Source organism: Dreissena polymorpha, chromosome 12, assembly GCF_020536995.1.
Source record: "Dreissena polymorpha isolate Duluth1 chromosome 12, UMN_Dpol_1.0, whole genome shotgun sequence".
Taxonomy (NCBI): Eukaryota; Metazoa; Mollusca; class Bivalvia; order Myida; family Dreissenidae; genus Dreissena; species Dreissena polymorpha.
In genome coordinates this window covers 27,255,475-27,283,263 of record NC_068366.1, presented here as the reverse complement: position 1 = coordinate 27,283,263, position 27,789 = coordinate 27,255,475, and the positions used below count along the sequence as shown (strand labels likewise).

Here is a 27,789-nt window from a genome sequence, read left to right as displayed (position 1 = left end):
ATAAAATGAATTTTTGTATTTATGAATAAATTTATAGTAAATATTTATAATGAAGTTTATGTTACCTTTTTCTTTGGTTTGCTGGGGTCAGCCCTCCGGTCCCCAGGTCGCCCTCCGCGACCCTGCTGTCCCTGTTGTCCATAGTTGCCTCCCTGAGGTGTGCTCCCAGACGGCTTGGAGCGGTACTTGCTTGGCTCAGACTTTTTGGGGGCAGCTTTGTTAGGAATGTTACCACGAATGTTGGGAGATGGCCTGGAATGTTCAAATAGGATGAACAACAAGAGCGCCGCATAACAGGTGCCAACGCTCGGCTGCAGGTGCAGTTTTGAATAAATGAAAGCTTGTCAGAATTCTTCTTTTTAGGTTACAGTGACCTTGACCTTTGACCTAGTGACCCCAAAATGGGCGTGGCGTGTAGAACTCATAAAGGTGCATCAATATATTAAGTTTCAAAGTTGTAGGTGAAAGCACTTTGATTTTAGAGCCAATGTTCAAAGGTTCACAAAATGCAATGGTTTTAGCACAACGCTGGACAACAAGCTGGCGTGACAATACGTCAGGTTTTCTCCAAAAAAAGCCGAGCTAATAAGTCAGCAAAAGATGGAAATTTAACTACTTAAATGACAAGAAATGCAGCAATCCAAGAAATAGATTGTCAAAGTTAAATGTAAGTAAGTTAAATGAATTAATTTACTAGTCAATCTAGCTCTGCAATTAAGCTACCTATACACAAAATGTAAAGGAAATTCTTTTATCCAAACTCTGCCCGATCTTACTCCAAACCAAAACCACATAACCATAGTAGTCAACTATGTATAAATGTACAGTATTAGCATATTCCAACAGCCTTACTGGTACAAGACTGTCTCCTTATTGTATACAAGGCTAGCAGATGCTGCCTACTGACCTGTTTTCAACAGGGGTGGGGGGAGGCCAGACATCAGGGTCGCGTGTGGGCTCCTCTTGCCGTGACAAGTCATCATATCTGTAGCCATAGTCTGGCTGGGCATTGGAGAAGCGGCTTTCTGAGGTCAGGCTCATCAGAATGCTCTGAATATCCTTCACTTGTTCATACTCAGAATTGACCTCCATGCGAAGCTATAGCAGAAAATAAAATATGTACATTCAAGTCACTTTTTCTAAAATCTGAGCTACATAAATATACATCAAAACTGATAAGTATAAGTACAAAGCAGTCCACAGGAAAACTATACCCTTAAGTAGTGTGACAAGATCATGCATGCTGCACAATCATGCCTTATGGTCGAAACGATCAAAAAGTTCAAGTAAAGTTCATAAAAATCCTTCAAAGGATAAAGGGGATATGAAGCCGACACAAAAAAAGCTTGGCCTTTAACCCTTTTCCACTCAGAAGCGAAGTGAAAATAGCTGTGTGCAAACAGCATAAAACAAGAACAGCATGCGAGTAACTGTCTGTTTAGGTTTTATGCTGTTTGCTACTCATCATTATCTTAGGGTTGGAAAAGAAGCCTTGGAAATTTTAATATACATGTATTAAGAAAGGACTTAAACTTAATTTGATTTTTTAAGGGACTTCAAACGCGTAAAAATGCGTTTCTAAGTGGTAGAGGGTTAACTGACATGAAAAGTCCATGCCTTCTGCACCTTGCCTCAATGACCTATACAGTCTGCCCAAATTGTATAAAACTCCATTAAAGAGCATAGGATAACGAGAGATGTGTTTGTCAGAAACACAATGCCCCCTAATGCGCCACTTTTTTTTTTACATTTGACCTTGAAGGATGACCTTGACTTTTCACCACTCAAAATGTGTAGCTTCATGAGATACACATGCATGCCAAACATCAAGTTGCTATCATCAATATTGCAAAAGTTATGACCAAGGTTAAAGTTTTGGGACACATACAATGACAGACAGGCTAAAACAATATACCCCCGATCATTCGATCCAGGGGCATAAAATAGACCTGCCACAGAATGATGGAGGCTCCAATACTTGACAAACAAGTGTGGCCTTTACCTTAACCAGGCCCGAATGACTTGAGACTTGACACATTTGACAATAAAGTGTGACCATGAGACAGTGTGATTGACCTAATGACCTTCAACTCAAAAGTGAAGTAGAGTCCACCGAAATTCATGCGGTAAGGGCTTATCTATTGAACTGGTGGAGTTGGGGAGGTTAAATGCTTACTAGGATGTAAAAACAAAATTTAAAATTGACAAATTTAGTCACCATATTTACAGTGCATTCAAATGCTGTGGCAACTTGGAGTAATGTCATTACAGTATAACCTGACCAAGCTGTTGGTTACCTTGAATATGCAGTCTCATGGATTAAGTAGTCATTATTACATGTGTAATTAACTGTCACCTGCTGCCAGCAGCCAGCATTTTGATTGCAAATCCAGTTTTTGAAGCTGTTAAACTGTCATGAAACATCTGATTACTAGAGAATATCCCTTCAATGAAAATAGACATGGCCGATGAGACATTTGATTTCAAGAGCAGATCCCATAAATGAAAATAGACATGACCGATGAGACATCTGATTACTAGAGCAGATCCCCTCAGTGAAAACACACATGGCCCATGAGACATCTGATTAATAGAGCAGATCCCTTCAGTGAAAAAAAAAACATGACCCATGAGACATGATTATTAAGAGCAGACCCCCTCATTGAAAACAAACATAGCCCATGAGACATCTGATTAATACAGCAGATCCCCTCAGTGACAACAAACTTGGCGCTTGAGACATCTGATTACTAGAGCAGATCCCCTCAGTGAAAACAAACATGACCCATGAGACATGATTATTAAGAGCAGATCCCCTCATTGAAAACAAACATAGCCAATGAGACATCTGATTAATACAGCAGATCCCCTCAGTGAAAACAAACATGACCCATGAGACATCTGATTACTAGAGCAGATCCCCTCATTTAAAACAAGCATGGCCCATGAGACATCTGATTACTAGAGCAGATCTCCTCATTGAAAACAAACATAGCCCATGAGACATCTGCTTACTAGAGCAGATCCCCTCAGTGAAAACAAACATGGCCCAAGAGACATCTGATTACTAGAGCAGATCCCCTCAAATGAAAGTAGAAATGGAACATGGCCCATAAGACATCTGATTAATATAGCAGATCCCCTCAGTGAAAAAAAAACATGACCCATGAGACATGATTACTAGAGCAGATCCCCTCATTGAAAACAAACATAGCCCATGAGACATCTGATTAATACAGCAGATCCAATCAGTGAAAACAAACATGGCCCATGAGACATCTGATTACTAGAGCAGATCCCTTCAGTGAAAACAAACATGACCCATGAGACATGATTACTAGAGCACATCCCCTCATTGAAAACAAACATAGCCCATGAGACATCTGCTTACTAAAGCAGATCCCCTCATTGAAAAAACATGGCCCAGGAGACATCGGATTAATAGAGCAGATCCCCTCATTGAAAACAAACATAGTTCATGAGCCATCTGATTAATAGAGCAGATCCCCTCAGTGAAAACAAACATAGCCCATGAGACATCTGATTAATAGAGCAGATCCCCTCATTGAAAACAAACATAGCCCATGCTACATCTGATTAATAGAGCAGATCTCCTCAGTGAAAACAAACATGGCCCATGAGACATCTGATTAATAGAGCAGATCCCCTCATTGAAAACAAACATAGCCCATGAGACATCTGCTTACTAGAGCAGATCTCCTCATTGAAAACAAACATGGCCCATGAGACATCTGATTAATAAAGCAGATCCTCTCAGTGAAAACAAACATAGCCCATAAGACATCTGATTAATAGAGCAGATACCCTCAGTGAAAACAAACATGGCCCATGAGACATCTGCTTACTAGAGCAGATCCCCTCAATGGAAACAGACATGGAACATGGCCCATAAGACATCTGATTAATAGAGCAGATCCCCTCAGTGAAAACAAGCACAGCCCATGATACATCTGATTAAAAGAGCAGATTCCCTCAGTGAAAACAAACATAGCCCATGAGACATCAGATTAATAGAGCAGACCCCCTCAGTAAAAACAAACATAGCCCATGAGATATCTGATAACTAGAGCAGATCCCCTCAGTGAAAACTAATAATTTGATCCTTAAAAGCCAAGGTCATTCAAAGGTCAAAGTAAAATTCAACTTGCCAGGTACAATACCCTCATGAAAGAATGAAAGTATTTGAAGTTTGAAAGCAATAGCCTTGATACTTACATAAGTTACATAACTTTGCCTGCACAGTCCCCTTATGATAGTTAGTAAGTGTTGCAAGTATGAAAGCAATAAATGTAGCTTTGATACTTTAGGAATAAAGTGGATTTTAACACAAAATTTAACCATATATTCAAAGTACTAAGTCAAAAAATGGCCATAAGTCCGTAAAAATGACAACCAGAGTTATGCAACTTGTCCTTTACTGTCCCCTTATGAAAGTTCGCTAGTGTTCCAAGTATGAAAGCAATATCTATGATACTTTAGGGGTAAAATGGACCAAAACACAAAACTTAACAAATTTTTCAATTTTCTAAGTATAAAAGGGGCACATAATTCTGTTAAAATGCCAGTCAGAGTTACATAACTTTGCCTGCACAGTCCCCTGATGATAGTAAGTGTTGCAAGTATGAAAGCAATAGCTTTGGTACTTTAGTAATAAAATGGACCTAAACACAAAACTTAACCAAAATTTTCAATTTTCTAAGTATAAAAAGGGCACATAATTCTGTCAAAATGCACGCCAGATTTATATTACTTGGCCTGCCCAGTCCCCACATGATAGTAAGTAAGTGTACCAAGTTTGAATGCAATAGCATTGATACTTTATGAGAAAAATGGACCTAAACGCAAAACTTAACAGGACGCCGACGCCAAGGTGATGACAATAGCTCTTTTTTTTCTTCAAAAAATAGATGAGCTAAAAAATGTTTGTGTTATACATAGGTCGGTATGTATTACATTGACATTTAATTAAGCTTCATTTAATGAACCTAAGAATGATTTTTATACAAATTCAGTCCATAAACTACATTAATGTGTAATTTAATATAAATTATAAAATATTAAATATAATATTAAATGTTAGTTTATTATTTTGCTGTAGATCTTTCTTTACACAATCAAATGATGATGATGACAGTGATGATAATGATTGTCAATGTTTTTTATAAATATGTGTACCGGTACATTTATAACAATCAGAATAATTAAGATATCCATCTGCAAAAAGCAACCTCTTAACAACTTCTTGTGACTGGCTGCTTCACACAGGTAAGCTTGTACTTTGAAGCTAATTTATTTCAACTAAACATGCTTGTCTGATTGCAAAATGTTGCAAGAAACAGCCACCATTGAAAAATAGGCTCCTTCCACTTTCTTTCATACTAAATCCTTATGACCCAATTATAGTACCTTACAATTTATTTTAGATTTACATGCATATAAAATATACAAAGAGTAATAATGAAAGAGAACAATTACTAATTAAATAACCTTCTGGTATCTTGCTTTCCTTTGCGGCTCTTTGACTGACATCAAGATTTTCTGCAACTGCTGTACCACGCCTTGGTAGTACACTGCTGAGGTGTCATACTTGCCAAACAAGCAGTGCTCTCGGGCTTGCTTTAAGTTGTCATACACCTCACCATAATTGACATTCATCTTCAATGTTGAACCAAACAAATATCTCTGTCCTGCAAAAACAAAATGTTTTCTGTGTTAAAATTCAAAGTTAATATACAAACTTAAGGAAGATATTTAGGATCAAACAAGAGGGCGCATGCAACGGCGATAAATTAATAAGAATATGTAAATTATACTGATCATGAAGTAAAATTATGCAGGACCCACCTGGCTCTACAATTTCTATAGCCAACATTTTAACCAATTGGAAGTTTTTGTAGCCAATCTTTATTAGAATCTGTAGCCAAGTTTTAGCAGGCTATATATATGTTTTATATAAATAAAATAAAAAATATATAACCAATTATCACCAAAGGGTGTAAAAGCTCTGTAAAACTAATCTAATTTATTCACAGAAAATATTAACCATAGGTTGCATTCGCATATTTTAAATCCCTTTTGTCAAAACATTGCAGTCTACACAATAGGTCAGATAAGTTTTTATACAAAATTTAATATGCTCACGCTTTCCATGCGAATTATGAGACATTGAACGTACATGTAGGATCATCACGAAATACATTGGCACTGTTTATTTGACGATTTTTTGACCTCGCATTTCAATTAAGATTCTGAAGAGTTTTCCGATTAAAAATTGAATAATGCTCGCTTGAGAGTTCAACAAAACAAGAAATACAGACTAACATCATATGATTATGTATGCGTCCTCTAGGACACTAATATAACGGTACCATGCGTAATTTCTGATTTTAAAAACGTTCGCTAGGGATTTTCGCCAAAGGACTATTTTAATTGCCAAAATTGCGAAATTTTTGCCATTGGTGAATTTGCAGAACAACAGCGGGAGCCCTACAAAGTTTTGTTAGTTGAAAACTCAATCAATATTAAGTAATTAAAAATGTCTCAAGGTCATGACAAGTTTGTTTTCAGGGCATCATTTGAACAATCATTTAACATAGTCACTATAGGATTATAAAAGGATAGCCATGCGTCTCATGTGATTATTTTTTAAGTCATATGCTATTTTAAGTATATAAACTATATGTCAAATAATGTAAGCAAACTTGTTGAGGACCACAAAAGGCGTTCACATATCAAATAACACACTCCAACACTCTAAGCCTTTGAGTTTGTGGGGTCATTTTTAAAGTCTGTCATCATGCTATTTTTAATTATAAGTTAATTCATGCAGCCACTGACAAATGGCCAGTTTTTACCACAGAAGCACTATGCAAACAAACTTTGTAGGACATCATCTGTATGATGTGACTTTCGAAGGAAAGTTAGTTAAGACCCTAAGAGCATGGCATCAGGGTAAAGAGTCTTGAAAAAAATCAGTAGAGTTAGAAACCATAAATGTGTTTGAACTTTGTAAACAAAAATCAATATTTACAAAATTATAACAGAGAAAACATTTATCTTTCTGATGTTACAAATATCTGAGAAAAAAACAACAGTTGATCACTTTACATACTGTTTGTTAAATCAAGTCACATAGGTTTACCTTTTTGAACACATTTGGAAAACTTTTTTTAAACGAAATTGATAAAAACAAGAAACATTACAATGCCATAAAACCAGGCTTTTAACGTTTAAGTTAATAATTATGCAATCCCAAGCTAAGTCAGCATGTAAGCGACCAACACATAAAATTTCAAAAACAATACCTCAAAGATCAGAAAATGTTTCTCTATTTTTAGAAAGATTTTTTTTTTAAACTTGTCCCAAATGGAATCAAAATCTACCTCAACGAAACATTTCAGCATTATATCTTTATTCAAGGCTTTATGCAAAATATCAATCTTTCAGTTTAAAGATACAGTGAGCTTGACGTACCATAATCCAACCATCCCTAAATGAATCACATGCTAATATAACTAACCTACATCAAAATGTCAATGTAATACCCCATCAAAGCTAAGTGGCCCTAACCATTACCAGTCAAGCCCCATATACAATCACGGCTTGGTCTCCATGCAAGCCTTTTAACGTTAGTTTCAACAAGATTGGTCAATTCAAAATAAAGTTGTTGATAGTTTTTCTATCTTTCATACCAGTGATCATAACCTAAACCTAACTGACCCAAATGCAATCTCAAACTACGTCTTCAAGCAAGCTATTTGCTCAATAAAACACTATAAGATGATACATCAGTACTATATAATGAAAATATATAGTCTTCATAACTGAACTATGACTCAAACAGAATGAATAATTTAGATTAAACTTGTTTCTTTAAGCATCAAAAGCCTGAGGTTTATTTAGATACTCACAAGTCTATTTGCTGGGATTAAACAGTATTTTGTTGTCTATGAAGAATTCTGTGAATTCTCCAAGGGCGGATATCAAACTAGGAACCTACTTGTGCTCAACTGGTCAGTTCAGTTCAGGTTCTACTTTAATGTACCCCAGATACTCTTATGTATACTTGAATATACCAATTGTGACCTACTTGGGGCAAGATGGATACAATATCCACTGGGCCACAGTTAGGTTGGTCCCCCAATGATAAGCAGACAATCTTACCGCGTCAGTAAAGAGCTAGCCCAACAGCAATGTTGTTAATAGTGACCTTTCTTTGCTTCGAATAGGGGTTTTACTATTATCAGAAATTATATAACTAATCATGACTGCCATGATAATACTTTGGTTGATTTTGTTGAATATTATTGTGCAGTTATGACAAAATTATACAGAGAGCCTAAGAATAGGATTCAATTACATACGAATTACTTAAACAAGAGCACCGCATAATGGGTGCCACGCTCGGCTGAGAAAGCTTGTCAGAATTTTTTTTTTTTAGAGGTCAGTGACCTTGACCTTTGACCCAAAATGGATGTGGCGTGTAGAACTCATCAAGGTGCATCTACATATGAAGTTTCAAAGTTGTAGGTGGAAGCACTTAGATTTTAGAGCCAATGTAAAGGCTTTAGCACGATGCCGGCGGACGGCAGACGACGAGCAGGCTATGACAATACCTCGGGTTTTCTCCGAAAACAGCCTCGCTACAAATTACTTTTCGTTTGGAACACGGTCAGTCATCTATAAGGAACAACCCTCGCAACCTTAATGAGACCTTCATCGTAGATAACACCGACAGACAAACCCACATCCCAGCAGAAGATTCAGCAGTGATATTTTTTGAAATTTTCTCATCTTAGTCCTGGGACTCGATAACTTGCAAATCTATGAGTCCCCAAATTGAAACAAGAGCACCGCAAAGCGGGTGCCAACGCTCGGCTGTGGGTGCAGTTTTGAATAAATGAAAGCTATATTAGAGTTCACAGTGACCTTGACCTCAGACCTATTGACCCAAAAATGGGTGAGGCGTGTAGAACTCATCAAAGTGCAGCTACATGAAGTCTAAAAGTTGTAGGTGGAAGCACTTTAAGAGCCAATGTTAAGGTTTTAGCACAACATGGACGGCGGACGAGCTGGCTATGACAATGCCTCAGGTTTTCCCCGAAAACAGCCGAGCTAAAAATGAGTCCAAATATTAAACAATATCATTTTTTCAGAAATTACAATGCATGTTTGGGACTCACATAATTCGAAACTTTGCATCCCCAGAGGTTTTTGTGAGTCCAGCACACAACTGGCAGGTACATGTAATAAAATGATAAAATCACTGATTCATCGTTTGACATTGGGGATATATTATTACATGTATTAGAAATGTTTGAAATGATTGATTATATTTAGTGTTTTCTTTTCAATGCTTGCTCAATGTATTATTTGTGTTTGTAATGTTTTATTTATTTCACTTCAAATGCAATCATGCTTTGTATGTTTTCAATAAAAAGATGTTTGTATCTTGGGTATGCAACTGCTATAAATTATAAATATAACACATTTCTAGCGTTTTTCCCTGGTATAATCGTTTTTGTGTATTAGGCATTCCTTTTAAAGTCACTTTTTTAATGCATTTTCTCACAAAAATTCTTCTATATATGACAATTTTGATTAGGGCCAGTTGTCCCAAAAATTTGGGTAGAGCTGACCATATTTTGGGGCGAGTTGGCTTTGGGGGGAGTTGTCTGGTGACCATCAAATGCATACTGTAATTACTCTAAGTTTCCGACACCCTTTTTTTGCAAAAATAATTATTTTTGTGACTTAATTATCAGCGCACAGGTTTTCTTCCATAATTAATGTCTCTACATTTTTTAACAGTATATTTTACAGTGCTATCCCGCAGACTTGGGTCTTGTTTTTTCTTATCTCATGACACTTTTGCTCTGAGATGTATTTTTACAGCCACATTAAAAATGATTAAGTTCATAAAACTGCCTGTGGGCAATGGACAACTTCATTCGCGCAAATGGTTAAATAATTATGTATACTGGTAGAAAACAATGGTTTAACCCATCAGCATTTTCAACAGTTTCATCCCTTTAAGGAAGCAGAATATTTCATGCTTTTACTTTATGGTTCTATCATTTCAGGCGAGTTACTCAGTCAGCAAAGCTGTGAGTGTGAAATTGTATTTATTTCATAGCAGAATAAGAAGAGTACATAGCAATATAATTATTGTATATTGTATTAATTGCCTTTATTTCAATATAATTATAATTTTCGGATACCTCAATTTTTGTCTCTAAATTTTTGTACACCTGAAATTTTTGATTTTTTTTTCGTATCAAATTTCGGACAAATAAATGTCCGAAAACTTAAAGAGTAATTACGGTACCTACAAAATGAGGCGCATTTGGGCTCTGTACCAGTACTGTGCTGGTTTTTTTTAGCTATCGATTACCATTTAATTCTTAATGTACACTATCCAATTTATTTTACCCGTAATTCAGATTTTATTATCTGAGTTTCTGACGTTGGAATTGCTAATGCGATTCGATTTTATATTTGCTGGTTCTCGATAAATAAGACGACGGCGTCAATAGTGCGTCTGGTTCCCGATTCCCGCTTAGTATGCTTTGACACAAAGATCTGTTTCAACAAGGGGTAATCGAGGCTTAAACCGATATAAGTCAGTTCAGTGAATTACAATGTTAACTCTTTATGTAATGTAGATCTAGTGGGTGTGGAGATCGGGGGCACATCATTCAATCAAAGCCGTGGAGGTTTAATTGTATTTATTGACGCTGACCAATATAGCAATGACGGAAAAGACCTACACAAAACAATGACAATATTTTACAAACAGATCAAAACAAACGATACTACGAAATATGAATTAAATGAACTTCACATTAATTAAACTATAATTCACACACATTTCATAATGCAATAATACGCAATGTTCAATAAATGAAAACTGTTTAACTCACCAGGTTGGAATAAAACAACGACTATGGACTTACGTCCACTAGACGGTCTTGGCAAATGCAATCGTGGTCAGTAATGTCATAATCTGGATCTGGATCTGAATAGGTACGTTGCAGGACCTTTCGGCGTAGTCGCAACGGAAGAGAGGGTGGTTAGTCCCACTGTTGTACAGTTGACCTGAACGTGTCAACTGTGTCTGCGAGAACAACACTTTCTCCAAGATTTTCCCACTCTATTAATGTCTTAGGGAAAAATGAGTTTTTATATAGTTGGGTTTTGCACTGGATTGGTGTGAAACACTTAGAGTTTTTAACTGAGTATTGTTTTACGATATTGTTTGCTTTGAAGTCTTTGAAATGTTAAGGGGTAATTCTACGCTTAGATTGCCGGACTGGGGTAAGGTAGTCTTGGCTAGGCATTGCTGGCACCAGCCCCTCAACCACCTTGAAGAAGAAGATCAGTCTGTTGGCCTTCCTTCTTTCCTGGAGAGGTGGGATTTTCTTACTCTTCAGCATGTTGTCACGCAGCCTGGTGTTTTGGTGTAGTAGTCGCCGGTTATGAACCTCGCCGATTGTTTTTGGATCTTTTCAATTTTATCAATGTCTTTTTAAAGGAGTGGATCCCAGACAATGGAGCTATATTCTAGAGTAGTTCTAATTAAGGCAAAGTATGCTGTTTTACGGCAGGATTCGGGGCAGTGTTTCAGGTTGCGTCTTAGGAAGCCAAGTGCAGAATTTGCTTTTTTGGTGATCTTATTTATGTGTGAGCTCCAAGTTAGGTCTTCTGATATTGTCACTCCGAGGTATGGGTTTTCTGGGACTTGTTGGAGGATGTGGTTTTCGAGTTGGTAAAATTTTGAGGTTTTCTGGTTAATGGTTAGAATGTAGCATTTTTTGGCGTTGAATCGCATGCCCCTGGTTTCAAGTTTGTTCAGATCTTGTTGTAAAATTTCATAGTCGTGGCGACTTCTGATGGGTCGGTAAAGTAAACAGTCATCTGCAAATAGTCGGACCGAGGACTTAACTGAATCGGGTAGGTCATTAATGTGGCAGAGGAATAGCAGAGGGCCAAGGACTGTGCCCTGTGGAACACCGGAGTCGACTGTTACCGGGTTTGATTTCTCTCCCTCCACAACAATATTCATGCTCCTGTCTGTAAGGAAGTCCTCGAGCCAGTGGTTTATGCTACCAGTGACGCCATACTGCTTCAGTTTATGCAGGAGCTTTTTATGTGGGACCGTATCAAAGGCCTTGTTGAAATCCAGGATAGCCACATCTATCTGCGTGCCAGAGTCATAGTTGGAGAGAAGGTCATGGACAGTGGTCAGTAGTTGTGTTTCACAGGAGAATCCGATTAGGAAACCATGGTTAAGTTTAGTTAAGATGTTGTTATTTTCCAGATGGTTTAGGAAATGAAATCAATAATGAAATCAACAGGTACATTTGACCAATGAAAATCTTGCATCGGATCAATTCTAAATAACGATTGGACATGACCACAATTGCACGAGCTTTCTTGGGTAGACGAACACTGGCGAGAGGACGAAATTCCACAAAGAAGTAAAATGTGTATTATATGAAAAGGAAGATAACAAATTGACCTGTACTACAGTTACATAATGACGCCTTTATTATAAATATTCTTAGGTGACTTTTCTTATGGTCAAATCACAAACAAGTTTATTTTACCAGTACATGATCATGCATATTCTTAACGGTATTCTTCGTCGTGTGTATTAGGGTGAGAAACATATAACTACTCGTAAATATCGACATATATACAAAGGATATCTACCTTCTTCAACATACAAAGCATTTGAGTTTGTAGAAGCCTTCACATTAATAAATGCTTACATACGAATTTTTAAAGTGAACAAATAAAAAAAAACGCATGTATGTCTATAGTTATATGTGTATTCTTGGACATTACAACGAAAACTGCATTTAAATCGGCAGTGTTTTGACAAAATACTGGCTAGACTTAGGTCCCTGTAGTAATCTATTTCATGTACAATTGTTTTATAGTATCGGCCCGTCTGATTGGTTGCTAAGATTATGTGCTTGTTCTTAAAAAAGTAACTTAATTAAACAAGAAACCGTCGGAGACGGGTGATGCTCCCCAATGTTTTTTTTTGTAACAATATTGCACTATATATTCAGATAAAAAGGAAACGTCTTGAGGGCATAGTAGTTGGGGGGACAAAAAAAAATATAGAAAATTTCAAAGTGCCACAACTCTGTGAAAAATCATCCGACCAGAACCCGCTGATAATATGCACATCTCCTCTTGGTAGTGAAGCTTCCCATAAAGTTTCATTGAATTCCGGTCATTAGGTGCTGAGAAATAACCCGGACAATAATTGTACTATATGTACAGCTAATGGAAAATTTCAAAGGGACATAACTCTGTGAAAAATCATCCGACCAGAACCCGCTGATAATATGCACATCTCCTCTTGGTAGTGAAGCTTCCCATAAAGTTTCATTGAATTCCGGTCATTAGTTGCTGAGAAATAGCCCGGACAAGAATTGCACTATATGTACAGTTAATGGAAAATTTCAAAGGGCAATAACTCTGTGAAAAATCATCCGACCAGAACCCGCTGATAATATGCACATCTCTTGGTAGTGAAGCTTCCCATAAAGTTTCTTTGAATTCCGGTCATTAGTTGCTGAGAAATAGCCCGGACAATAATTGCACTATAAGTACAGTTAATGGAAAATTTCAAAGGGCCATAACTCTGTAAAAAATCATCCGACCAGAAACCGCTGATAATGTGCACATCTCCTCTTGGCGGTGAAGCTTCCCATAAAGTTTCATTGAAATCCGGTCATTAGTTGCTGAGAAATAGCCCGGACAAGAATTGCACTATATGTACAGTTAATGGAACATTTCAAAGGACCATAACTCTGTGAAAAATCATCAGACCAGAACCCGCTGATAGTATACACATCTCCTCTTGGTAGTGAAGCTTTCCATAAAGTTTCATTGAATTCCGGTCATTAGTTGCTGAGAAATAGCCCGGACAAAAATTGTGCACGGACGGACAGACGAAGCGGCGACTATATTCTCCCCCAAAAATAAATTTTGGGGGAGCATAAAAACGAAACTCTTGCTGATGTTGTTCTTAAAATAATGTTACACTTTATTAAAAAAAAGATAAGCGGCATATACAACATTTGATAAAGCTACTATATTAATCCACAAACAAACTTACATAATGAATGTTACAGTACGTAATTAAAAATCATATCATCACACTGGAATAAACAGGACTTACTTTCGAACGAACCCCAGAAACCATGAAAATGATAGTAATAGGTAACCATTAAATAAATTACAACTTCTTAAAATTAAAAAAAAAAACATTACCTTTCCAGCACTTCTTGGAGGAATTTCGTTAAAGGCACGATAGTATGAGGATATACTATGAGAATAATTAAGGCATACATAATTTGCGTCGGACTTAATATATCCTGCATTATTAAATCCCCAAACCTCGCTGCCATAAATAAGAATCGATGCAACATATGCATCAAACAGATTTAACATGATTTAAACGGGTATATTCATAGATTTCGTAACTGTTAATAATGAGTTCATCGCCAAAAAGCGCATTTGCTGACATAGTATTTGTGGCTACTTCATGACTTAAATCTTTTTTCTCTAAAGAAGGAATGTAGTTGACACTTGTTCGTAGTTTCATTGCATCGTTCCTCTGAAAGTTGTAACTCTCTTGTTCTGGTATCTTTCCTACCATTGAGTAATTAAATGGTAATTAAATTGAATACGTTTTAATTCCATTTTATTATTGTTTAATTTGAGTTACAATGCTATAAGGTTATATTTTATTTACACTTGAATGAAATGTATCATGAATATTGCTGGGCCAAGTGTGAGGCTGAGCGCTTTAAAACCGGTTTAAACCCCAATGCTTTGCATTGACCGTTCCAAGACGGTGACCCCAGCTTAAATCTTATATGTGTTTATGTTGTTTTGTATTGTGCTGTTTTGTGCTGTTTTGTGCTGTTTTTACTGTTTAGGCCATCGGTCACTTCCCTTAAATAAAGGACAAAGTAATTGTATATAATAATAATTCAATACTTCTCCAGCAGCTGGAGTTTCACTTCCTTATATTGTATAAATGCGCCGCTGCTTGACATAACTAGTCCAAAATAAAGAAAATTGTTCGCGATTTCAATACGCTTATTATTATACGCCCAATTATATCCTTTTTTAGTCTGCCTTTATGAAAGATAAATTTTTTCGTCTTCTCAACATTGACCGTTATATTCAAATTCGTGCAATTCGCTAACAAATAAGTCAGTGTTGATTGTAATCCACCTGCGGATTCATAAATTAATACTGCGTCGGCGGCGAAAAATAGTGGATAAATTTATAATTGGTCAATAGTAATACCCGCATATATATCTGCTTGTAAGTGCAATATAATTTAAAAATACTTAAAACAGTAATTGTAATAAACCGATGTCGGTTGCGGAAAAATCTGAATTAGTATTCATATGTTTCAACCCAATACAATCTGAGTATACAAAGATCGAAAATCTGACAACAATTTGCCATCAATACCAGACCGAATGAGCTTAAACCAGAGATAAATACGATCCGCTAAGCCATACGCCTTTGAATAATCGACAAAACAGCAAAATAATGTTTGCTTATTATTTATATGACTTTAAATCAATGTTGTAGTAGCGTACCATTCGAGCGTAGAGCTAGATTGGTCATTGTCGGCTCGGGTACTATTTACATGTAACCCGGGTACTCTTAAGTATACTAACATGTACCCGGGGTACGGTAAATATAGTAAACGTACCCGGGAATTTTAACGCTAAATTGGTCGTTGTCGGCTTTTTTAAAATTAATTATGTTCACATTTATGTCAATTTTCTGTTAAATGGTCTCTATATTATCGAAACTCATACTCAAAAAGCATGTTAATGCAGTTTTTTTTTAAAGAGAAGATTGTTTAAGATAAACAATATCGTTTTACGGTAATCGGATTTGGGGCGGGAATACAACTCGGGTACAGTCTTATATCGAAGGGGTACGTTTAAGTATATTTATCGTACCCGAGGTACATGTAAGTATATTTTAAAGTACCCATGGTACATGTAAGTAGTACTCGAGCCGACAATTACCATTCGAGCAATAGTGGAGTAATTGTATCCTATAAGGCATTCTATACATAGATGGTGACGTCACTACGTCAGTAAAGACCGGTGTGACACAATGTCCTATAAGGTAGGAACGAATCTGCATGTTGGTACATTTGGGCAGACATTTCATTCGAACGATCAAAAAGGTTATATTCTATTAAATATTGTGCAAATCAATGTAGGGTACAAAACATTTTGCATTTAACATTATTGTTATCGGTTCCGGTATTGCTGCTAAAAGCTAGGACGAATATCTTCAAATGAAGTAATGAAACTCATTAAACATATTGATATAAAAATGTCACCTGGACTTGACGGGTTGAGGCCAAAAATACTTAATTGTTGTGGGGGGCTACATTTCTTTTGGTAAACCTTCAAGTGGTAAATTTCCAGACATCCTCGGAAGTCCTGATGTTGATAATGACCATAATTACAGACGAACCTCCATTCTATCTCCTATCTCAACTATGTTTCAGGGACATATTTCAAACACATAAAAGAGTGTCTCAGAACAAGGCCATTAATATGGATTTTATCATTCTTGCAAACTGCACTTCTCATGCTTATGAATGTTTGGTTCCAAAAAATATATTCTGGTAATATTTCGGGTTGTTTTTATGTCTCAGAAAATATTTATGTATAACACAAAATTAAACTGCCTAAATAACGCTTTTGTGATTGTTGAAACGCCGCACTTATGATAACGAATGCTTATATATTTAACGGTAAGCATTGTGTGAAAATTTCATATACGACCGGTCGCCGTGGCCTAGTGGATAAGGAGTCCGCATCGGGATCGGGAGGTCTAAGGTTCGAGCCACATGGGGAGCGTTTGTTGAAGGATTGATGTTTGTCATGGGACTTGTTCCAATATGGCTGGCTCGTGAGCCGCGAGCGTTAAAAATGAATGGTTACCAACTTCTATCCGCCTGGCGCCTAGCATAGTAATAGGAGTTAGGAGGTACATGCTATACACACGCAAAAAGTGTCTCAAAAGTCAAATTGGCTGGCCGTTTCAATAGGTTTGACACTATAATAAATCAAAGTACTGGCAGTACTGGTGTGACGATGCTTTTGAAGAGGATGGATATAAAACATCAATTTAAGTTTATCTATATCACCACAATTGTGTATGTTGATACGAACATTTGGGTACGATAAAAAATTTGGGTACGAAAATTTTGGGTACGAAAAAACTTTGGTAGGAAAAATTTTTTGCGTACGAAACATTTTTGGTACGAAAAAAAGTTTAGGGGTACGGGGGAGTAGTACCCGTGGGTGACTTGACCCATTGAGCGAAACTGGGAGGCGGGTCACATTCTTGTTCATTAAGTATGGCAATACCTTCATGATGATTCTCGAAAGTAGGTATGAGCACATAGCCGGACCATGTGAGCTCATTCGTATGAGCACTTGACTATCCGAGTTCGCCCACGAACATATGGATAAGTTAACTAATAGCGAAATGACCTTATACATATATATGCTGAAATCTAACAATCGAACGAAATATCAAACATGGTATGTACACTTAGGTGGTTGTGTAATTTCTGTTAGAATATCGTATTCAATATGTTATAATTTTAAATGATTGTGCCCGCACTTGAGTTTGTTGCCTTGTTTGAGTCTATACGCGCCTAGGCTGCACCCAGTGTGTGTATTTGTGTTTTTCCAAGGTAATGAGTTACCTCCGCGCTGAGGCTGCATAATGTTGGGACCCGGAGTGTGTCCAGCACTCCTACCTAATAAGATTAGATTGACGACAGTTGGGACGAATTTTGAATGACAGCTGCAATGTCCAGCTATTTGTTTTGTACTGAAATACTGTTTAATTTGTTATATGGTCAAATGTTGCTGGGGGGGGGGGGGGAGATTATCCGGAAAAAAAACACCTGTCCGGAATGGTGACCACAAAACAGACAAAATATAACATTGCGCCGGGAGCGGGAATCGAACCGGTGTCAAAAAGATGAAAAAGCGAACGTCCTTACCTCTGCGCTAGCAGGACGGACAATTCCGCAAAGAAATGTTGTTTTATCTATATATATCATAGCAGTGCAGCGTTTACAATTTGCAGGTTCGAAATTGTTCGCATTCTTTAGTTTTGTGATCACGTAAAAAGTTAATTTTACATGTTTTTATTCGCAATTTATTTACTAAATCGAGAACAAATATCAAACAAAATAGAGAAAATATATAGTTGTTTCATTGGTTCATAAAAATAAAATGGATGCAAAATTACTAATTTGAAATTAACGTTCTGATACACTTATTGAATCTGTTTTCCCAGGATATGCTGTTCTATTAATATTTACCTTTATCAACACGAACGACAACTCTGCTAGGAGAATGTTATCAATGAAAATCAACGAGCAATCTCCTACGCAGTGGCGAATGCCAAGGGAAGTAACTGAAAAATCGAGTTATCTCAATCGGACTGGCTCGGTCATTTACATAGGTCGCCATTGTGAAGATTTTTTTACTGGTTATAAAGCCTTAGACGATGCTGTTCCAGCATCGTCAAAAATACCTTTACCTTTTTACACACAGTCCTATACATAATAAAATATTGTGGCGTTTCACAAGGGCCCATATTTGTTAGGGGAGGGGTGGACGTCAGAGTTTATGAACAGGCCCCATCGCGTCTTCGAGTCTGTCATAAGTGCCGACCTGCCCCTGTGACATTTTAAGAAAAATATTTGTTTACCAAAGTAGGTCGAATTTAGCACGATTGCCCGGGTATTCCCAAAAGATAGCTGGATCGGTTTGGACACGTCACCAGGCACGACTCTCTGTGCAAGACTGTTCTCCATGGCAAGCTAGAGGGAGGTCGACGCCGTCAGAAGATTTGCTGGATGGACAATGTAAAATAGTGGAAATTACATCCAATTGATGAATTACTTTAAGCAGCAGACAACGGACCTGACTGGGGGAGGATTTCTGTATTGTCGTTTCTCATTTCCCCCTAACGGCCAAACCGGTCAAAGGATTGTTGATGATGATGATATTGATGATGATGATGTCAAAAGGTATGTTAGAGCAAAGTCACCTAATGTCGACATGTCCGTTATTTCGACATGCTTTGACATCTTTTATGTAATTCAGCCTAGTGCGGTGCGTTCTCGTCACTTTAAGTTTTTTTTTGATGACGTCATATATTTCTGACATCATCAAAATATTTCACCCATAAAATTTGCGTTTGTTTATTCCGTAAGCCAAGGTTAAATATCACGGATTGTTTTGTGTTTTTACGCGATTGCGGCCCTTATACAAAGTTGTAAGACACGCAGCAACCAACGGTAAGTCTCTTTTCGTTTTTTCGCAGAAATACGTTGTAATTTGTATTGAAAACGGAAAAACAAACATTGACGATCATATTTTTGAACAGTTCTATTTTGCTGTGACCTTTTTGGCGGCAAATGCAGGGGTGTCGAAGTTAGGATACCAAAAATCGTTTGGACCGTAAATTCGACATAGCGAATAATATAACTAAATGACAATATTTTTGTTCAGTCTGAGTCATGTCTAAGCAGGCAGGAGCGTCGAAGTACCGGACTTATTCGCCAAGCAAAGTTGCGGCTGCAGTATCTATGGTATAGAGCGGGGCTATGTCTAAAAGAAAAGCGGCTATTACGTACGGTATACCCCGCACTACACTGATAGACAAGTTGAGCGGGAAGGCGCCAATTGGATATAATCCAGGTAAACCTTGCGTATTGACAAAGGCCGAGGAGGTAGTTCTGGTTGACTACATGAAAATGATGGCTTCTATTGGATACCCTTTGAAGCGCCATGACCTTACTATTGAGATAAAGAAAGTCCTTAACGCAGATGGTAGATCTACCCCATTCAAAGACAATCTTCCAGGTAAACACTGGTACCAAGGCTTTATCAAAAGGCACCCAGATATAACTGAGCGGAAGGCTATGGCATTGGGGCACCAGAGGGCTTTGATTAGTATCGAGATGGTCGAAGGGTGGTTTGCTGGACTTAAAACTTACCTACAGAAGGAAGGTGCAGATTGGGAAGCACTACTAAATGACCCTCGTAGAATATTTAATGCAGACGAAAGTGGATTCCCTCTATCTGTGACAAACGGAAAGGTACTTACCAACAAAGGAGTACGTCACGTTTATCAGGTGTGTACCAGTAACAAGACCCAGATAACTGTGCTGGCATGTTTCAATGCTATTGGTAACTATATCCCTCCACTCATTGTCTACCCTGGTGAACGATTCAGAGATTCCGGAATTCATGATTTTGACGAGGCCATATATGGGCACACAAGTAGTGGTTGGATGGACTCAGAATTATTTGTGTCCTACCTTGAACATTTCAATGATTTTGTTTCGAAGCACAACATCCCTTAACCTGTTTTGATGCTGGTCGACGGGCATTCTACCCACATGTCGCTTGCTGCCGCTCACTACTGCTTTAGCAACGACATTATTCTCTATTGTCTCCTCGAGAACGCCACACACATTCTCCAGCCATGTGATGTTGGGTTCTTCTCGCCCATGAAAGCTGCGTGGAAGAAGGAGGTCAAGGCTTGGCAACTAGCCAATCTAGGGCAAGCATTGACAAAGAAACAGTTCCCCGGCGTCTTCCGAAAGGCATGGGTAAGAGTCGCCAAGTTAGAAAATGCTGTCCATGGCTTTTTAAAATGCGGAATATTTCCATTCGACCCCAAGAACATCGATATGACAAAACTTGATCCATCAAAGGCTATAATTTGTGAGGTTAATGGTGAAATTGAAAGCAGTCCTGCCCAGGTGACAGCACAGGTGACACAGAACGATGAAACGGTCAAACCTGCAAGCACTGGTGAGAAAGAGATTCAAGATAGGCATACGCAGCAGAATCCTGAAACGGATATGGACACAGAACCAATGACGGAGATTGGTTGCACAGATAGAAGAGATTGGGGGAAAGAATCTACAAATGTTGGTCCGTCAGACCAAAGACAAGCGACGTACGTCACACAGACACGAGATGAGTCCGTGTCGCGTGCTTTCAACCTACTGAAGGTTCCAGAAGTCATAAGAAAGAAGCAAAACACCATGAAACAGCGGTTACCAAAGTCATTGTCCGGAAAAGAGGCCCTCAAGATATTAAAAGAAAGAGAAGACAAAAAGAAGAACGACGAAGAAGCTAAGAAACAAAGACAACTTTTGAGAACGGCGACGAGGAAACAAAAGCTCGAGGAAAAAGATAAGAAGAAAGCACTAAGAGAAGAGGCAAAGAAAAAGCGAGAAGAAGAACGGTCACTGAAGGCTGCACTGAAAGAGGCGAAGCGGAAAAGCAGAGAGTCGTCCTCCGAGTCCTCGGAATCTGATATTAACCAGACACCACGACTGGCTGACACAGACGATGACATAGATGAGGAAAGATCTTGTCCCGGCTGTGGGTCTGATGAAGGCGACATAAACGAATGGATAAATTGTGTGGCATGCCCCCGACGCTGGCATATCACATGTACCGGGTATGCGGTGTTGTTCGAAATACCAGCCGATCACATTGTCAATTACCCATTCCACTGTGAATATTGTTTGTAACTTAATCTTGCCAAATGGACATCAACATTTACGCATTAACGCAATTAATTCCTGCTTTGATTATTCAAATTAATTATTATTGATTGACTGATTAAGAAAGTTTGATGTGTAATGAATTGATGTACACATCGTTTGTTTAAATATATTTAACTGCTTGTATTGATGTTATTTAAGAAATAATTCATGTACGTTATAGTTTTGTTGTCAAATAACCCACGGCCGGAAGTTTAGATGCGTAGGGATTAAATCACGAGTGCAAAGCACGAATGATTTAAAACCACGCATCTTAACTTCCGGCCGTGGGTTATTCGACAACAGACTATAACGTACAGGAATAATTTCGATTCTAACACAGTTTTTACTAAAGATTGATACAATGCATCTTATTTTTCTTGTGTTCTAGTTTATGTGAAGTTCCGCCCATAAAAAAAACACTAACGGCTGTTCTGTCGATCAGATCCGCTTTCATTCATAAAATACTGGATTATTACGCTGGTGGAAAATGTATCGGCATGTTTTGTTTAGTCACAGCGCATGCTTGCAAGGTAAAAGCTCCGCCCATAATTATTGCAGAATAACCCATATTTTTCTTTTTTGTTTATATGAACTTTAGCCCGTGCCGTGTTTGAATTAAAAAAAAAATAGGTGTGTCGAAATAAGGTGCACCATGTCGAAATAACACTCTCATACTTCGTTAACGTTTTTACGATTCGTATAAAGCATCCTTACCTGACAGTCAACACTCAAAAAGCGCGGGATGCAGGTACATTAATGGTATGTCGAAGTAAGGAGGATACCGATCATACAAATTGGTATACACATTTTAACCTTAAACTGTCGAAATAAGGGTACTTTGCTCTATGCAATTTTTGAGAAAATACTTTTTTCATGCTGAAGTCAAGAACAAAATTTCATTGTCATAACCTACGCGGTGAGAAACAATTGATATGGTAAGGCAAATGTCTATGCCAAAATTATTTCTGGTACAAAAGTTAAAACGATCTTATCACTCTCTTACACTGCGGTTATTACATTCAATTGAGGCACGAACGACAACTCTGCTAGGAGAATGCGATCTTATATTTCACTTTTGAGACCGTTCTGTATTTGAAGTTATTTTGAGTTAGACCGTATTGACTTGGTGTTTTAATAACTTTTTTTACATATTTTTTGTAATAAAATATGAAACATTTTCATTAATCTTATTAATTTTGTTTTTTACGTGTATCATAGTAAAAAAGACAAGTTTTCAAAAGTATGTTTGAATGTCGCACAGACTGTGACATATTTGGATTTTTTTTTCAGAAATTAGAGAACCAGTCAAAATTTCTTAGCAAGGTGGATTCAATTTGTTTTGAAAAAAGCGTTTATAACTCGCTATTTTATCGATCTGTGTGCAATATTAAAACCACTACTACACCGAGAATACGTCAAGAATATTGTGTATGTACAGTTATTGCATGAATGTCAAATAAACAATTTAGTTATTGGTGTATGAGAGGGCGAAACGACGCCATTTTAAGTTTACATGCTTTCGATTTTGAAAAGCTTAGCCCCTTTATACAGTTGAGTACCCATTACCGGATCAGTAGCGTAATAAAGTTGTGCTTGTGAAAAACAGTACATGTTTTGATACTTCTATGAAACCAGTTTAGTAACATAATACTTTTGCTTTCTGTTAAAGCAAAACTTTTGTTTTAAATTCAGACAATATCATTTTGTGGTATGTTTTTTCACATCGGAATTCATGCATTAAACGATCACTTGTAGCCATTACGTATTACGTGATTAAAACCACCCCCCCCCCCCTCAAACGCTATTTGACCTAGCTGTCAAAACATGAAACTTTTATACCGTGATTAAAACATTGTAAAAAGTTGATATTGAATATTCTAATTAACATTGGTTATACTGTGTTTTATATAGTATTGCATATTGCAAGACGTGGAAGTTGATATAGCAAACTCCCAAAATAGTGAACAAAAACACTGCTATTCAAATATTGGTTATCTTTGTTGACAAAATAAGGTTGTTTATGAATTGTTTATTACTATTTGTTCCCTAACGGTTTCACCATAGAGGACTTAGGGTTTGCGCACTGTGTGTCTGTCTGTCAGTCTGTCACAATTTTCTTGATGCTGCGATAACTTTAAAAGTTCTTTATATTTTTTCATGAAACTTGAAACATGGATAAAAAGCAATATGGACATTATGCACGTCATTTCATTTTGTTCCTACGTCAAAAATTATGGTTGCTATGGCAACAAATATATATAAAAAATTCTGACAATGATGGAGCCAGTAGGGGACATATATTGCTTAGCAATAGTCTTGTTAATTTCGTCAATATATAGTGTTTTCTTTCCATGTAAAAAATTGAAGTGACCAGCATAACCAAACTAACTAAGAGGCTAAGGCCAGAGTTTTATTATTTTCTGTTTAACAGGATTTTTTTTTGAAAGTTTGAGTAGGAGGAGGGAAAAAAATTAAAAATCAAAAAAGTTTCGTAGGAAAAATAAATAAAAATAAAGCATAATACAAAAAAAAGTTTTTATTTTTGGAAATTACTAAAAACAGTAAAAATAACTACCTGTAAACTTGCCTGGTATTGCCAGACAGTGTCCAGTCAGTAAAAAGTGTGAGGGGTCTCAAAAAAGTTTAAAACATGAAAAGAAGTTAAATGTTTAAGCAAACTTTTGAGGACACACAAACTGTTGAAAAAGCAGATGGTGTCGATCACAGCAGCATACCATGAGCATTCCTGCCTAGGGTCAAATTTTAGGGAGAAGTGACTTCTGTCTTGACTGGCATTTTTTAGGGAGAAGTCAGGAGAAATAAGGAGAAGTCTTGTTTTATTCTGTTTTATCTTGTAATTATTTGAATTAGTGTTTACCCTTTTAAATTACTGAATTCAAGATGTGCATTATGAATCCTGCTTATTCAATTCTCTTTATAGTTAATTAAATCAACAATCAAGTAAAAAGAAAACAAAACAATAAACAACTCTTACGGCATTCAAGTGTGCATGAAAGTGCTTAATATAAATTGTATTTACATACACTACCCATCCACCCCACAATTAAAAAAGTATTGTTGTTTTTTTTTTGGGGGGGGTATTTTGGTATTATACATAAATATTTAATATTTATTTTGTCTTCTAAATAAAACATTATAATAACCCTATTCTCAAATTCCAGTAGAAACAACAATAAAAACATTTACATACACAAGTCTTTGACAATCACAACAGTGTTACCAAATGACGTCAATTAAACCAATCCCTCAAAAAGCAAGCTGTCAATGCTGTTGGTAGACATCAAAGGTCTTTGATATTTGGGCCGATTTCTAGCAGTTAAAACTGTAAACTTGTAACACCTCAGCAGGTGGTAAATGGCCAAAAGGCATTGATCAATACTACGTTACCGGCAGCATGCAGTACTGACTACTGTCAGATACAGCATTAATACATTAGCTCCATAGAGGATGCAATATGTGAAAACTATCGGAGATTTAACTTTATTGGATTATTTGTATATATTTTTATTGGATGTGAGGAAATATATTGTGTTGGCTGGAATTTAAATGGGAGGTTGCTTTACAGGTATTGTTTGTTTATGGATTTACTTGAAAATTAGGGCAAAAAGAATTTCATCAGATAAACAAAAAACATGATGTAACACCAACCTATTTTTCTGATGTGTACTATATTCCGACATACTTTTTAGCCGATAAAATGTTTAGACTTCGGGTAGTTTCAAAGTTATTTGTTTTGTAAAAACAGCATTGTTTTGTAAAAACAGCATTGTTTTGTAAAACAGCCAAGGCTAAAATACACTATTAACTTTTTTTAGAAGAACACCTTTTGTTGGATGCGGAAGAAAAAATAAAAATATTTTTTCCATTTTTTTTTTTCACTTTTCGGAAAATTGGATACGGCGCTCCCGTTAAACAGAAGATCAAAAAACTCTGGCCTAATTCTGAAAAAAATTGGGGTTTTGTTACTCTGTTTAATTGGCCATTTGCATTATTTATTTTCTAATTTCAGACATAATGACAGACAGATCTCCTTCTCCTAAAAAGGTTTGTAACTTTTTGTTTTATCTTTGATAAGGCTATTCTTAATATTTTTATATTTGTGTATGAACCATCATTTACTAAAGTGGTTGAAAATCTAATAAATTGTATTTATGTCTGGTCCAAGGAGAACTTGATACAAAGTAAACCTGTTTGTTGGAAAAAGCCACTTATCTGTATAAGGAATGCATGTATCTATTAAAATATTTGACAAATAATTAAATGCTTTGCAGGGTTCGACATTAACTTTTTTACAGCAAGACCATCGGACCAGCTCCTCTTAAAATCTACTAGCCCGAATCTGATGTATACTAGACCATAAATGACATTCAAAATAAACACAATTGTGTCATGTAACTGTTTAATCAGGATTTATCAGTAAAAAATCAGTGAACACCAGAAAGTTATTTTGATGCATAGAGTAAACAGTTTTTGCTTTTCTTCGTCAAGTTCAAACCATGGAAACTCAATTTTCCATTTAGGATAAAATTGACGTTTTCTTTTTTTTATATTCAAGTTTCCTGTCAGTTTTACCGACGGATTCTTCTTTTTTTACTGATTTTTCGGACAAAATTCCGAACTTGAACAAAGCCATTCTTTAAATTACATTCTTTCGTCTGCTACGCCAAAATGTTTGCATTGACGAAACCGATTTTAGATAGAAGTCGTAAAAACATGCTGTAAAGGTTTACGACACTGCAGAAAATCATTAATATTCATGACAACTTGACCAATGGAAAAAGCAATTTCTGCTGGAAGCCCTCCTTTGCGTCTAAAAATAGCGATGAATCATGTGAATGCTCCGCGTTTATTTATATACGCTAGTTTTGTTCTGATGTAAATAACGGATACGAGAGTAATTTTACACATTAAGAAAAAAGGTTTTCACAGCAGTTAGTTATAGTTCTATTAATCATTATAGATTTTTTCATGTACGACCAGTCGGACAAGCTAGCCCGCAGTTTAACTAGCCCGACCACCGATCTTACTAGACAATGTCTGTCGGACGTGCCTTAGTGTCGAACCCTGAAAGCTTTTGCCTAGCTTACTGGTCAGTTTTTTTCTAGAAATTACCGCCGATTTTCGGCTGCTTCCCATTTGCAAAAATCAACGTTTTTTCCCCAAAAAGCTGACCAAAATTTCCCCCAAAAAGCCCAATTTCAAAAAAAAAAAAAAATTTAAAGAAAGAAGTCTCTTATTACTTATGATTTCTTAACTCTAGATCTTAACTTTTTATTTAAACATACTACAAAATATGTAACTTTTATTTAGTCCTTTTTGTCGATAAATAATTCCCAAATTGCCACTTTTATCAATTAAAACTATCCCAATTTGACCAGACTCCTTTTCCCAAAATGGATAGAAAAAAACCTAAACATGCACTTAAAAACAATTTTAATTCTGTGACTTATAATCATATTTATAATGCTTAATTTTTCCCAATTTCATGGTTTATCGCACTATTTTTCCCAATTTAACGGTTTATCACGCTAATTTTCCCAATTCAAAGGGCACAGGCTGTAACAAATAAAAGCAATAAAATCAAATGGGACTTCCTGAAATTTGGCAAAAATGAAAGTGAATTTATGTAAACAATTACCCTGCCTTTTGTGCATGTAACCAAATCGTCTGGATTAATGATTTTATTAACCAGGTTTTCCGAAGGTAAAAACTGGTTATTAAATTGGCAAAGGTCTGCGGGCGAACAAGCTTCTTCAGGCCATAACTATGTCCTTCATTGTGAACATTTATAATCATTTGGCACATTTGTTCACCATCATTGGATGGTGTGTCATGCGAAAGAATTACGTCGATATCTGCAACGTCAAGGTCACACTTTGAGTTCAAAGGTCAAAAATGGCCATAAATGAGCTTGTCCAGACCATAACTGTGCCCTTCATTGTGAGTTTTAAATCTCTGGGAAATTGCCTTTTTAACAACTGCTTCAAGAAATTCAAAAAGCACATTGTTTACAAAAAATTTTGGTTGCAAATAGGTTCACTGTATACAAAAAGCGGGTGGGAAATCTGTAAAGACAT

The 27,789-nt window shown here is 36.7% G+C and overlaps 2 protein-coding genes across 7 annotated transcripts in view; one reads left to right on the top strand and one right to left on the bottom strand.

Moving 5' to 3' along the window:
* LOC127853743 (katanin p60 ATPase-containing subunit A1-like) overlaps positions 1-18,956 on the bottom strand; it is a 38,501-nt gene extending 19,545 nt beyond the window's left edge. Inside the window, exons 1-5 of one of the 6 annotated variants that reach the window (XM_052388505.1) lie at positions 10,453-10,547; positions 9,204-9,253; positions 5,509-5,708; positions 908-1,098; positions 66-252 (exon numbers count right to left, since the gene is read on the bottom strand). In XM_052388505.1, coding sequence (XP_052244465.1) covers positions 66-252; positions 908-1,098; positions 5,509-5,676 — 546 coding nt within the window. In that variant the 5' untranslated portion in view covers positions 5,677-5,708; positions 9,204-9,253; positions 10,453-10,547. Of the gene's footprint in view, positions 1-65; positions 253-907; positions 1,099-5,508; positions 5,709-9,203; positions 9,254-10,348; positions 10,595-18,828 lie in introns of those variants that run through there. The other 5 variants (XM_052388503.1, XM_052388499.1, XM_052388501.1 and 2 more) reach the window with 5 other exon arrangements.
* A 3,996-nt stretch (positions 18,957-22,952) lies between these two features.
* Positions 22,953-27,789, top strand: part of LOC127853740 (pre-mRNA-splicing regulator WTAP-like) — a 34,164-nt gene continuing 29,327 nt past the window's right edge. The window contains exons 1-2 of the mRNA XM_052388479.1: positions 22,953-23,119; positions 25,722-25,756. Coding sequence (XP_052244439.1) covers positions 25,727-25,756 — 30 coding nt within the window. The 5' untranslated portion in view covers positions 22,953-23,119; positions 25,722-25,726. The remainder of the gene's footprint in view (positions 23,120-25,721; positions 25,757-27,789) is intronic.